The sequence below is a fragment of the Otolemur garnettii genome, unplaced genomic scaffold, assembly GCF_000181295.1.
Source record: "Otolemur garnettii isolate 467f Iridium unplaced genomic scaffold, OtoGar3 scaffold00271, whole genome shotgun sequence".
NCBI lineage: Eukaryota > Metazoa > Chordata > Mammalia > Primates > Galagidae > Otolemur > Otolemur garnettii.
This window is the reverse complement of record NW_003852666.1, coordinates 781,502-794,951: the sequence shown is the minus strand read 5'-3', so window position 1 is coordinate 794,951 and position 13,450 is coordinate 781,502. Positions and strand designations below refer to the sequence as shown.

The following is a 13,450-nucleotide window of genomic DNA, read 5'->3' as shown; positions in this document are numbered from 1 at the left end:
AAAAAAAAAAAAAAAAAAAAGAACATAGGATTAGGCAGAGGGATGAGTTTTACACTCTGTGCTTATACATCATTTGACCTGGACATGTAATTTACAGTTTTCTTGAGATCAGGCTTTTCTTCTTTAAAACAAATATTATAATATGTTTTGTGTAAGATTTTGTAAGCATAATGCTCTTTCTCTTTCATTACCTATCTGATTCTTTCAGAGCACGCTGGCTTTATTTATACCCATTTTAGAAATGAGAAAATGGAGGTTCAAAGATCATTCAGACTCCCTATGGAGGATCTAGAAATTCTGACATGGGGATAATAAATTTATCATGCCTACCGGTTTATGATGAGAATAAAATTGAGTTATTAATGTATACGTACTTTGCAAACTATGATGGTTTTACTCTCACTGTTGTTGTTGCTTTTACTACCAAATAGGAGAGGTTTAAAAGCCTATCTCTGTGTCCATTCATATATACAAACTGAAAGCCAATGCTTTGCCAGCTTAGGTGTGGATGTCTCGTGGTAGAATTAACCAAGGACGCTTGATTTAATCTGTATTTATTCTGTTTTCTTTTGGGGGCTTTGTTTTGTTAAGATGCTACATGCAGGACTGCCTGAGCTAAGTGGAATCCAAGACCTGAAATATGTGTATAACACTCTTCGTCCGCAAGACACCGACCTGGAAGCAACAAGTCATTTTACCAGGTAAGAGCGGCTGTGAAGTGTGAGCATGCACGTAGGTACAGGCGCAGACACATGTTCCGTATCTAGGAGGGTTTCAGGTAGAGTAGTCATTGGTAGAAAGCTGCCTTGTTCCTTTTTCCAAAGTGCAAAAAGGGAGATTGTGAATGTCCCGCAGAAGGCCTTACTCAGGGTTTCTGTAGTGTAGAATTGTTTGCTATCTAACAGATTGCCCAGTGAGAGGCCATTGGAAAGAGCATGAGCTGACCATAAATAAATTGGTTGTTCTACTTGAACTATGTCCAGAAAAACAATTTAGAAAAAGAGATTTATGGCGAGATATGGAATTACCACTTCCATCTGTAAGACAATACAAATACTGGAATAGTTGATCAAAGACTGTGGCTGTCTTCCACTTGTAATCTATTCTTCATTAAACAGACTTAGGAGAACATTGTATACCAGGGTAAAAGTCTGATGAATATCAATTAGATCCCCAATCATGGTCAACAGGGCAATGCATTTTACAATATCCTTCTGAATTTTCTTTTTTGAATAGATAGCATAACTCCAGGCACATTCTACGTGCTCGATTAATGTTGACTACAATGATTACCCCAGCAAACAGTTTAAATAGAAAAAAAAAAGCATTTTTCTTTCCCATAACCTCTTTTTTAGAAAAAATAACATAAATTTTAGTATCTAATCATACTGTATTTAAGTACAAGGAACAAAAGAAAAATTCGATAATGGATAAAGGAAATTTCCCCCAAAGCTATAGCTAACAGCACACTTAATAGTAGAAGACTGAATATTTTAAACTCTGGGCCTGGACTCTTTTCAGAATATTACAGGGTTGTACACAGTTTGGTTACATAATTTGCATTTGTACATGTTAAGTCAAAGTTATAAGTGTGCCCTTTGCCCAGAATATGAAACTCTTAACCTCTTAATAGTGGTTCTTAACCTCTTAAAGTGATCCTAATTTGAATCTAATTTTTAATTGTTTTAATATTTTTGACTGAAATTTCATAAACACAGATTAAATTCTCTTTAGTAGAATGTATGCTTTTGGAAGAAATAATAATTATAATAAAACTTCTCTCAGGTTTCACGTTTTCTCTCTACCAGTATGTACTGTAAGGAATCACCCCTATTCCAAGGGTACAGGGAGGCTTCATGGGGATCTTTTGTATACTTGGAAGATTTCTCTTTCAGAGATTTCTGTTTTATGAACTTCAGTGGATAGGTTGCCCTTGTACTTGAACAGAAGCAATATGACAGAATCACAGAATATTAGAACTGGAAGAGCCCTTATGGTTTTTACTTATTCTGACAACAAACATTCAAATGAGAAAATTGAGATCCAGAGAATTAAGGGAGTTGCCTATAATTAGCAGAAATAACAAGAAACAGAGCTAGGACTGGGACCCAGTTCTCCTGGGTCTGTTCCAGGGATTTTCCAGCATTCAGTAATCAAAATTGTATGATATGATTACAGAACACCAGGCAGAACCCCTGACAAAAAACAAAATACTTTCCTCTGTTTAGTTTTTGAAATTCTACCATTAGAGATTCATTAGGAGAGTGTAAAGAATGCCTTTTAATAGTACAGTTACCTCTGAAAGAGGCATCTGTTTATATCCACTAACAAAATCACAAATGCTGGTTGACAGCGACTGTGGCCAAAGACACTAGTTTGAAGAGTTGGGTAGGTTTTAGACCTTTTATTTCAAGGATCAAGAACTCTCAAGTTATCTCACCTAATGGGCATGGGAGTTTTGTATGAGAAAACCGGGGAAAGATGAATAACCTGGTATCAGGAATAGCAGAACATTTATCACAGAGCCTGGAAGCTTCTTCAGAATTCAAAGCAGTTCCAGGGACCCCATCGGTAGGAATGTATTCCTTTTACTCTGTTTACCTCTGGTCCAATTAACACCGTGCAAGGAGGGTGGGTTCACATGGTACCAAAAATGGGCCCCCTGGGTTATCCCTGCAGGAAAAGCATTCAGGGGGCCTCCTTCCTTTGAAATAGGCTGCAGACTGGCAAACACAATGATTGATGTTTCGGCAGGGCTGGGCAGGGAGGCGGAAGAGAAACAGAGAGAGGGTTCGGAAGGTACAGGAAGGGGCCTGTGTTTGAGATGCAGCATTGTTTGGGCAGAGCAATGACAGTGGTGCATCTCACTAATGGTCTTTCCTAACACTTAAGAAAAAAGGTATATGTGGACTTGGATGAGAAAAGTTCTCTCAGGCCCTGGCCAAAGGAAACGTGTGAATAGGCTTTTTATTTGCCTGCCAGAATCCCATCCCTTCCGGTCCCTCTGCTGCCTCTGACACACCCAGGTTGGTGAAAGGCAGGATTTTGGATATGGATGATCTTGCCTAGAGTGCCTCATCCCCTTTCTGTAGGGCACAAACTTGTGTGGGGAGTAGATCGGAAGCCAGGCCCTCTTTGAAGTGAGCGAGATCTCTGTTACGCTGCCTGCATCTCTCTGCCAGACCAGTCTTCCCACTTGAAGATACTACGTGGTACATTTTGTTAAGTAAACTTCTTTCCACAACTTTCGTGATAAAGAACTCGCAGACTTAAAAGGCATAGAGTTATGTAAACTAGAAAATATCCATTCTCTGTTCAATAATTTCCCTTGATGGGCCACCTTATAATCTGATTGTGTTTGCCAAGCTTTATCCACCCCACTATCCCTGGGTAGCTCGTTCTCTCCATGTACATCTATTCCTTCTACGTCTGTTTAACTCCCTCTCTTAGCCTCCTCAGAAATGCTCCCATGGAATCATGAAATTTCCAGAACAGATGGGAAGTCTGATCTTTCCATCCCACTCATGCCTTGATACTAGGGACAACTTCTCTGATTATTCCAGTACTCACCAATCTTTTCTTCTGAAATCCTACAGGACATGTCATTCTTTACACTATCCCTAATTTATTACAAAATTATACTCCGTCCTATATATCACCTTCATCAATATATTGATTGGTTACATTAATCTCTCCCAAGCAATTCAAGGGACATATACCTGCTTCTTCACCTCTACGAATATCTGAATGTGAAACAAGTCTTATGAAATAGAAAATGTAATTGAAGCATTCAATATTAAGTATATAAAGGGCATTTAGTACAGTGCTTCATATATGTCCAGCCCTCTTCTAAGTGCTTTCCATACAGTGACATACTTAACAGTGACAAAAACTCTAGAAGGTAGTTATATTTTTATCTATATTATTAGAAGAGTGAATTGGGACCCCGGGGAATTTAAACAATTTGTCAAAGGCCATAGGCAGCAGAAGCAAAAGCCACAGTTCAAATCCAGGGAAGTCACACTCCAGAATACAACATCTTAACCACTGGCCCATAAGCTCGCTCTCTCCTCTTCTGTACTCGGGCTCTCGGAAACGTGCTGCTTTAGGATTCAGGCCACAGTCTTCTCAAGGTGCCTCAGAGCCTGTGCTGGTTTCAGTGTGACCAAGATAGAGTCTTCATCTTTTCGTAGGCACTCCTCCTCACATCCTGAATACTCGTAACATCAGCAGAGAACAGAAGTCCCTTCACAGGACTGTTATCTCTGCGCCCCACCAGGAGTCCCCTGGGTGTTTGGCTCAGGATCAGCTGTAACCACTGCCTTGGGAAATTCCCATGGGATAACTTGGCTGTGACTTTCTGGCAGGCAACGTCTTTCCTTTTTCTGTTTTGGGTAATTCCCCGATACCTTGAACCACTCTCTCATTTTCTTTTTCTTTTCATAGAAAGATCCCATAAGTCCCAGTCTCTCTTAACAGCCAAGAGCCTGTCTCAGTAGCTAGTACATTTTATCTTAAAGTCTCAATTACATGCCTTTATTTGTAGATATGGTTTAATATGCAAATAGCATGTCAGTTCAATTGCTCTCTAAGCCTCAAGGTCATCATGCAAATATACCAAGTGCTGGGGATCTTTCCTGTCATGCATCCCACCCAGCCCTGCAAAGAACCTGTTACAGTGTAGCAAGAAACGTTCAGTGATTGTGACTCTGAATCTTTTCTTTTATTTATTTATTTTTATTTTACTTATTTACTTATTGTTTTTTTGTTTGTTTGTCTGTTTTTTGTTTTTTGTTTTTTTGAGACGAGGCCTTGCTCTGTCATCAGGACTAGAGAGCAACCGCAAACTCCTGGGCTCAAGCGATTCTCCTGCCTCAGTTTCCCAAATAGCTGGGTCTACAGGTACACACTCCTTCACCTGACTCATTTCTCTATTTTTTGTAGATACAGGGGTCTCACTTTTGCTCAGGCTAGTCTTGAACTCCCAGCTTCAAGTGATTCTCAGCACTAAGATTACAAGCAAGCATGAGCCACCACATTGGGCTGGTGGCTGTGATTCTTCACCATTCAGAAATGTTTCCTAAGAGCTATTGTTTATATATTTTACATTTCTAAAACAAATTACATGATATTTCTTTTGTAAATCCTTAAACAATGAATAGAGTGAATTCACAAAAGTAGCCTAGGTTGGGCCAGGCACGTGGCTCACACCTGTAAATCCAAGCACTCTGGGCGGTGGAGGCAGGAAGGAACCTTGAACTCAGGAGTTCAAGACCAGCCTGAGCAAGAGAGACACCCCATCTCCACTAAAAATAGAAAAATCAGCCAGATGTGGCAGGCGCCTGCATTCCCAGCTACTCAGGAGACTGAGGCAGGAGGATCACTTGATCCCAGCCAGGCGGGAGGACGAGCTGTGGTTGCTGTAAGCTATGCTGATGCCGTGGCACTCTAGCCTGTGAAATAGAGTGAAACTCTGTCCCAAATAAATAAATAAATAAAAGTAGCCTCGGTTGACCTAAAAAAACGCTTTTATGCATCTTTAAATGTCGTAATACTCATGATTCAAATAAATGTTAAAAATCACATGGACTTGTTTGCTTTTCTGTGTGAATAATATTGTGATCTTGAGCCATCTTCTTTGGTCTTTGATACCACATGTGTTTTAAAACTTAAGAAGGAGGAACCTGACATGCAGACCTCATTACACATAATTCACTAAAAAACAACAAAAAAACACAAGCTCTGTCATGGTTGCATTCTTTGGTCTTGGTGATTCAGTGAGTGTCATTAACCCAAATACAGGGTGTCCACAACTATTTTAAATTGCACATGAACTTTATGGACCCCCCTGCATCTATGTTTATATGGGTTTATTTATGTGTAACTGTATAAATGCAGCTACTATATATATGAATACATATATAATATGAGCTTCTGTATGTTTAAACTCTTTGCTCTCTTTGATGCTAGGCCAAAAATGCTTTATGCCACTGAGTTATTCTGATATAACTACCACATTACAGATAAAAATAAGAAAATGGAATTCACCCTGCCACTACTTCTGCCCCCAGGCTCATAGATCAGGGTGGTGGGCGAGGACTAAGCCATCTGAGATGTAGCATGTGTGGCTACCTTAAGCGCCCTGGTCCTACTGCAGAATTAGCATTCAGAAGCTGCCCCTCTTGACCCTGTTTGAAACTTGAAAGAAAGAAATGGCTTTTCTTGCCTCTTGGAGTGTGTACTCTCCTTATGAACAACTCCTACCTCGCACCTGAGTGTATACATTCTGGGTCAAGAGCTAATCATGAGTTCCAGAAGATGTTGCAGATGGTGTGGCATGAACACTGAATTACAATTAATGGTATTTAGAGGGAAAATAAAAACAAAATTGGTTTGCTGGCCACAAAAGCTTTCCACACCATTGCCAACTGCTCTGTTTCCCTTGCTCTTTTCTACTCCCCTTGCAGCTGAGCACTGTTGAATAGAATCAAGAAAGTATCATGACTCAGTTCCCTGAAAATTGATACTCTCGTGTAATATCTCTGCAGAGCCCACTGCCAGGCAACAAAGGCAACCATCCATTAAAATGCTGTCCAAATGGGTTATTTCAGAAATTTCAATCACTCTCAAACATCGGGATAGCTGATCCTTAGAAACAGATAACCTATTTCACAGACCAGACTGGGATCATTAAGCCTAAACTTCCCTGCCTACCTCCCCTCCCACATACGGAGAGCGCTTTTCATTTCATCCATAACCTCCTTTAAGAGGAGGATAGGAAATTTTTCATGTGTTCTCAGATAGTCCGTTCAGCCTGCTACACACATTCTCTACTTGAGTAAGTATAGGATCTCCTGTTTTTTAGCTAAAACTGAAGCCAGCTTGAAGCAAGGCAAAATCCCAAACTTCAAACAGCAACAAATTGTTTGCACTAGGGAGTTATTTTCATACCAAGAGCCACAGGTTCTATCTGGTATCCTTAAAATAAAGGATATATGTGGACTTAAACTGTCATCTAACAAATCCCAGAAACCAATAGGGCCTGGCTACTTTCTAATGGAGACATCGACCTTCTACTGTGTTTATCTCTGCCTACCCTTTCCTATTTCTCTCTGCCTGTGAGCTAGTGTTCTCCAGTATAAACGCCAGCAAGAGGCTGTCTCATTGACTTAACTAGTTGACTTTGTCGTCATTGGACAGGGTCCTTCATGCAAGGCCACTGTGGATTTTGTTTCTGATCCTTATTCTACTTATGGGCCACTCCTTTACAAAAATACAGCTTGAATATTCTTCTCTGAATTTTGAGCTTTGAAGAGAACCATCCTAGGAGGGGCTATTGAGCAGGACAGGTGCACAGCCAGCCAAATGTAACGTTGAAGCGGCTGGAAACATTGACAGTGTCCAGAGAGAGTATGCTGAGATCCTATATCTAGACCTGGGAGCGAGAGTCCCTGAGGCACTGAGACTTCGCAGACACAGTGCCAGAAATTCAGTGTTCCTCTCATTCCTTGTTTATTTGTCAGGGCAAGGGGATGGTGCAAGACTCTTTATGTGCAAATGTCTCAAAACATAGTTCAGTGGTTTTCTCTTGGGTTTGTCTTCAAAACTGAGGCAGAGAGCATGGGACACAAATGCAAATTCAGGGTTATTTTATTATGAAATTTTCTTTTCTTTTTTTTTTTTTTTTTTGGAGTCTACAAATCATCACCTTATGGATTGTTGTAATTGCACAAATAAGGGTCAGTGTTTTCCTTTGCCTTAGCTTAACCACTGACACCTATAGAAATAAATTCTCCCAAGAGGGAAAAACACAGAACCATGAGGAGAAAACAACCAAGAAGTCTAACCTTCCCTAAATTAAGAAAACAGGTTCAAAGGGGAAATGCAAATTAAAACAAATAAAATTGCTCTTCTCACTGTGGCAATCTCTCATTATTTTAAAATTTAATTATAATAATTAATCTGAACTAAATGACGTGTATATACTACTATTTTTTTAACCTGAAGATGTAACAAACAGCTTTTTATAATATCTGCACTTCCTAAGTTGCCTGGCTCAGTCCCACTCATTACAAGTTTGATAGATAAATAGCTTGGTGGCTGTTCTAAATTTCTGCAATGGGAGAAGCTCTGTTTTTGAATTATGTAAGTTAAGCTGAGAATTTGCCTAATTTGGCTAAATATCAAGTCAGAATACACCTTGGCTATTAAGCGTCGAAAAAAGATATTTTAAACTCTTCAGGAGACTATCAGTTTAAAGGTTAAAAGCATTTGAAAAGTTTAATGTACCCACCAAGAGTACCAAAAATCATTAGTTAAGAAAGATGAATAGTCCAGATGGTGCTGTTTCATGGCAGCTGTGATCTCAGGACGCCTGTGCATCAATTAGTCCTCACTGGTATTCCTGACCCTATACGTTGCCTACAGTTGGTATATATTCCAGTGTTTTAACAAGCAACTAAACCAAAATAATTTACTATTTTTAAATGTCGTGTTATATTTTAAAGCTTTTTATACCCTCATTGTAGCACCATTGATCATGATCGATTTTCCTGTATTTTTGCAATTTAAGATTTATTTTCTTGCTTTGTATGTGATTTCATTTTACTATCATCAAAAAATAAGCTGGCTTTGGGCAAAAGAATAGAAACACAGGACATCATTTCTCTGGCATGCCACTGTGTAAGACTCGTCCACAACCCCTCCCTAGTTCTTTCACTTCATTTGCCCTAATTTGGCTGATTTTGTGAGGTGCCTCCATAAGAAGGCATCCAATGACCTATTCATAATCAAGGCCCTGGAGTCTGGAATTTTCATCTGTATGATGTTAGGCACTTGTGATGACATTTAGGTACATCTCGCTGACCTTGTAGCATGAATTCTGAAGACTTAAAACCTCAACTTGGAAAACATCAAAGACCTTTAAGTATGTCAAAGCCTTTAAACCAATATCTAAACTGCAAAGCAGCAGACGAGGGGGGAGAAAGAAAGAAAGGAAATAAGCTCTACACCTGCCTCTTGTCGAGGTCCACCACTCAGTTCCCACCGAACCATGAATCTGTACATTTGTTCTCCCTTCCCTCCAGGTATGGTTTTCTACCTTTCAGACTCACATGAATTTATTTCTTTGCTTATTTGGTAGCGTGCTTTCCGAAATATCTGCATAATATCGTTCTATGTCCAAAGACTTTTCCTGTGTTGATCCTATCAACAGCCCTGGGAAATAGCAAGGTTTAGTATTTAACTTTATTTTTTAGATATAACAATTGACATCATTCAGGAATGACCTTCTTGAAAAAAAGATGGGAAGACCTGGTGAGTTCAGATTAGAACCAAGTTGATTTCTTGCACAATGAGTGCTCTTCCCAAAGACGCAACTATGACAAAATGGATGGGGGCTGGGGGTGGGGGGATCCTGTGTATGGAACTCCTAATACCCTGATGATGCCAGCTAAATATGAACATTCTTCAGTTTCAGGGTCTTCAGATCAGTGGAAAGAACATGATTAGAAAAACACCTACGTGCCTGTAGCCATGTTTCTCAAACTGGGATAGCTGGTTACTAAAGCCACAAGATTAACATGGCATATCCTCTTGTTGTATCTATTTTATCTAAAAGATAACATTTAATTTCTTTTTTAAGGTACAGTTTCACTATGTCGCTCTTGGTAGACATAATGTCTTGGTAGACATCCCTTAAGCCTCAAACTCTTGGGCTTAAGGGACTCTCTTGCCCTAGCCTCCCAAGTAGCTGGGACTACAGGGGCCCACCACAATGCCCGGCTATTTTTTTGCTGGGCTCAAACCCACCAGACCCAGTGTAGGTGGCTGGCACTCTAACCACTGAGCTACAGGTGCTGAGCCAACATTTAAATTTTTTGGTCATACATGTGCAACCAAAAGCATCAGGTGATCTTTTTCTGTGCGTGCAATTTTGGATTTTTTTAAATAAAAGCACATAGAAAGGACATTTTTTATCATGCACCCAGAATGCCTTAGCAATAATTATTCATTGAACTGATAAGCTGAACACTCAGTCAGTAATCCCCATACAAAGTTTAAAAAAAGAAATGTGTCTATTACACATGTCAGAATCACTGTAATGAAATGAAGTTTGAAATTTCAGCAAAGAAATGTGTCCATGGGAAGTGTGAATCGCTTGCAACTAACTCTTCTATTTATATATGACGAAATTACAGTACCCGCAGTAAAATAAAGAACATTCTCATGCAGATTCCTTCACAGAAAAAGTCTTTCGAGAAATATTTTCCTGAGACTATTAAAAGAGACTGACCAGCAAAAAATTATTCTACCAAACTGCCACATGATATGAACAATTTCAACTGTAAGTCAAAATATGCTCTTGTAGAAATTTCCATCGAGTGAGAACCTTCACTCAGCTGCCCACTCCACAGCCCCCTAGCTCTCTCCTCAGGGGTTATTCTGATGACACACACAAAGCAGTGCAGACTTTTGCCTTTTGTAGTGGCATATCAACTTAGATGTGAGTTCAAAAAATATTTACAATATCTAATTTGAGGGGAAAAATCTGCTTAGAAGCTGAAACTGACATAAAGGATCAGACCTCCAGATTCAACCCAATTTTCTGCGACTGAGACTCAATTTCCTATTCACACTGACAGCACTCAGTAACCTGTTAAAAGCAGGTCATTTCCCATGAAAAGCCACTTAAAATATTTCTGTAGAAAGGTGCATGTATTATGTAGTAAAGAACCTAAGGCTTAAGAAATTTTATGCTTATTATGGACTCCTTTTAGACTATGTTGCTTGGCAACTAGAATTTTTTTTTTTCCTAACAGTGACTTATTTGTAAAAATTAAAGGATCGTTATCCGAATGTCTTTGTTCCACTGGGCGTTCCACACTAAGTTTGCTGCCTTACTTTTCTCCTAAAAATAAAACTGAAGAACTATTCACTTCAGAAAATCCACAGTAAGATCAAAGGTTCAGGAATCAGATAAACATGAGGGGAATTCTTCAGTTATCCGTCATAGGTAGTCATCTTTGGTATGCATTTAACTTTTCTTGGTCATGTTTCTATCTATTTCTGCAATAATTTTATTGCTCTTCTCTAAGGATGAAAAGAGATAGATAAGGCATTTAGTGTCGAACTTTCCAAAGGATAATAATTCTCTGAAGGCAGAAGAAATCTGATTTCTCTCCTTCACCTCTACATCCCAGCACACAAAACATGGCCTAGTAAGGGAGAGTTAAGAGTGTTTATCAAGACTACCTAAAGGCTTCCCTTAAGACACTTTAGAGCTAAAATCCTTCCAGCAGCTGCTTTGGCCCTGTGACCTAAGGATAATCCAAAGTATAATCCCGCTAATACTGCCATTAAACAAAATAAACCAGGGAGCTATTACTTGTACAAATCAGATCCTCACGGAGGCTTGAAACCTTCTGCTCTTAGGGTCTCAGTCTCGAGTCAAATCATATTTAACAGCACTATTTCGTCTAGACTTTTAACTCTAACACCTAGGAGAGAGAAGATAGATTGGGGTGAAAGTCTGTCCCCAAACCATGGGCTCATCCTAAAGCACCATCCTTCATCTCTAGCCTTCTTACATCTTACACTGGACAATGTAAGAATAAGACATGGACACCATTATAATTTTGTGAGCGCAAGTCCTTCAAAACTTAAGATTGATGGTTTCACAGACTTATCTTCATAAGAAGTGAGAACATGCTGTCACCCTAGAGCTTTCCACTCCAACACACGAAATGTGCTCAGTAAATATTTGTTGGATCAATTTTGAATGAATGAATAGTAGGCTCTCCATAAATCACGATTAGTGTCACACTCCTACGATTACTATTATCCTCGTATCTTTAAAGTGCTGATGAGGAAAGAAATTAATGTTTTGCACTGTACCAGGTATCCATAAATTTATAACTTCAAAGAACATCTTTGAAAATAGTGAATGCCGTGGAAATGAATAATGGGATCAGAGTCATATTTTACCTTTCTGTTTCAGCCTAGATTAATGTATAATAATGGAAAAATTTGGAACTGATTCAGAAAGTCAGAGACCAGAACAAGATAAATGGGCTTGAATTTTTATAAAATTGAAGGGAAAATTATTAAACCTTGTTGAACTATGTTTTTAACATTGAGGACATGGCGGATTTGTAGTGAAGAAGACCTGGCATGAGAACTTTGATAGCTGTCGACCTAGAAAAGTCATATACTTTCAACGTCCATTGCTCTTGGAAAACTTTAGTAAGCCAAGAATAGAAACAAATTTAGATAAATATCACATTTTTAAAAGAGAAAAATTACAAGCATTCCCATTAATTTCAAGAAAAAGATGATATCATCCATATTGATAGAAGCTTTATGAACTTCGTTATACTGTTACTTTTAACTAAATGATGCAATAATTAAAACAATCCAAGAGAGATTTAACACACATACAAAATTGAAATAACAAGCTTTCAGTCAAATAAGTGGCTAGATGATAAACATTCAAGACTCGGTAGTTAAAAATTAAAGGGAAAGTAAAGGATCAACCTCAATAAATACAGAAAATGCAATTAACGAGGTATGGAATCATTCATTTAGAAAAAAACTCTATGGAAATGGAAAGGAATGTCATAACACATAACTAAAAACCTGCATGAAATATTATGCTAAATGCTATAGCATTAAAACTTTTCCTTTGTAATTACAAACAAACCAAAAATGCTCACGATCACCACTTCCATTTAACATTGAACCAGACATCTTAGTAGTGGGATAACAAAAAAGCACTGTCATTATCCGCAGATAACATGACTGTGTGCATACAAATTTCAAAAGAATATATAGATATATTGTCAGAACGAAGGATATTTAAAACTCTACTCGTACATTATCAAGAATTAATTAAAATAAAATATAGGAAAGATAGCATCTATAATATGCTGTACAAAATCATGCCCAATAAAATAATAACTCCAAAGAAAGAGAAATTCTAGAAATTTCTCCCCAAAGAAATTCTAAAATTTCTAAATATAGAAATTCCATATTCTATATGGACAGATATAAAATAAGGCCTAACTAAATAGAAATATACCATGTTTGTAGGCAGACTATCTCAGTACTATAGAGATGCTAATACTCCTTGAATTGATTTACAGTTTCAATGCGATACCACTCAAAGACATTTATTTTGTGTATGAGTGAACTTGATAAGCTGATTCTAAAATATATTTTGGAAGTCAGCGGCCCTAGAATAGTGAAGAAGCCCCTGAAGGAGAATGAGGTAAAAGAATTTGTTCTTCTGAGTTTCAAGATATAGTATGAAGTTCCAGCTATTTAAAGTAGTATAGGCTCGGCACCTATAGCTCAACCAGCTAAGGCGCCAGCCACATACACCTAAGGTGGCGGGTTCGAATCTCCAGCCCGGACCCGCCAAACAACAATGATGGCTGCAACCAAAAAATAG

The 13,450-nt window shown here is 38.5% G+C and overlaps 1 protein-coding gene across 1 annotated transcript in view; it reads left to right on the top strand.

Moving 5' to 3' along the window:
* Positions 1–13,450, top strand: part of PIK3C2G (phosphatidylinositol-4-phosphate 3-kinase catalytic subunit type 2 gamma) — a 372,023-nt gene that overhangs the window by 280,375 nt on the left and 78,198 nt on the right. The window contains exon 23 of the mRNA XM_023508742.1: positions 592–701. Coding sequence (XP_023364510.1) covers positions 592–701 — 110 coding nt within the window. The remainder of the gene's footprint in view (positions 1–591; positions 702–13,450) is intronic.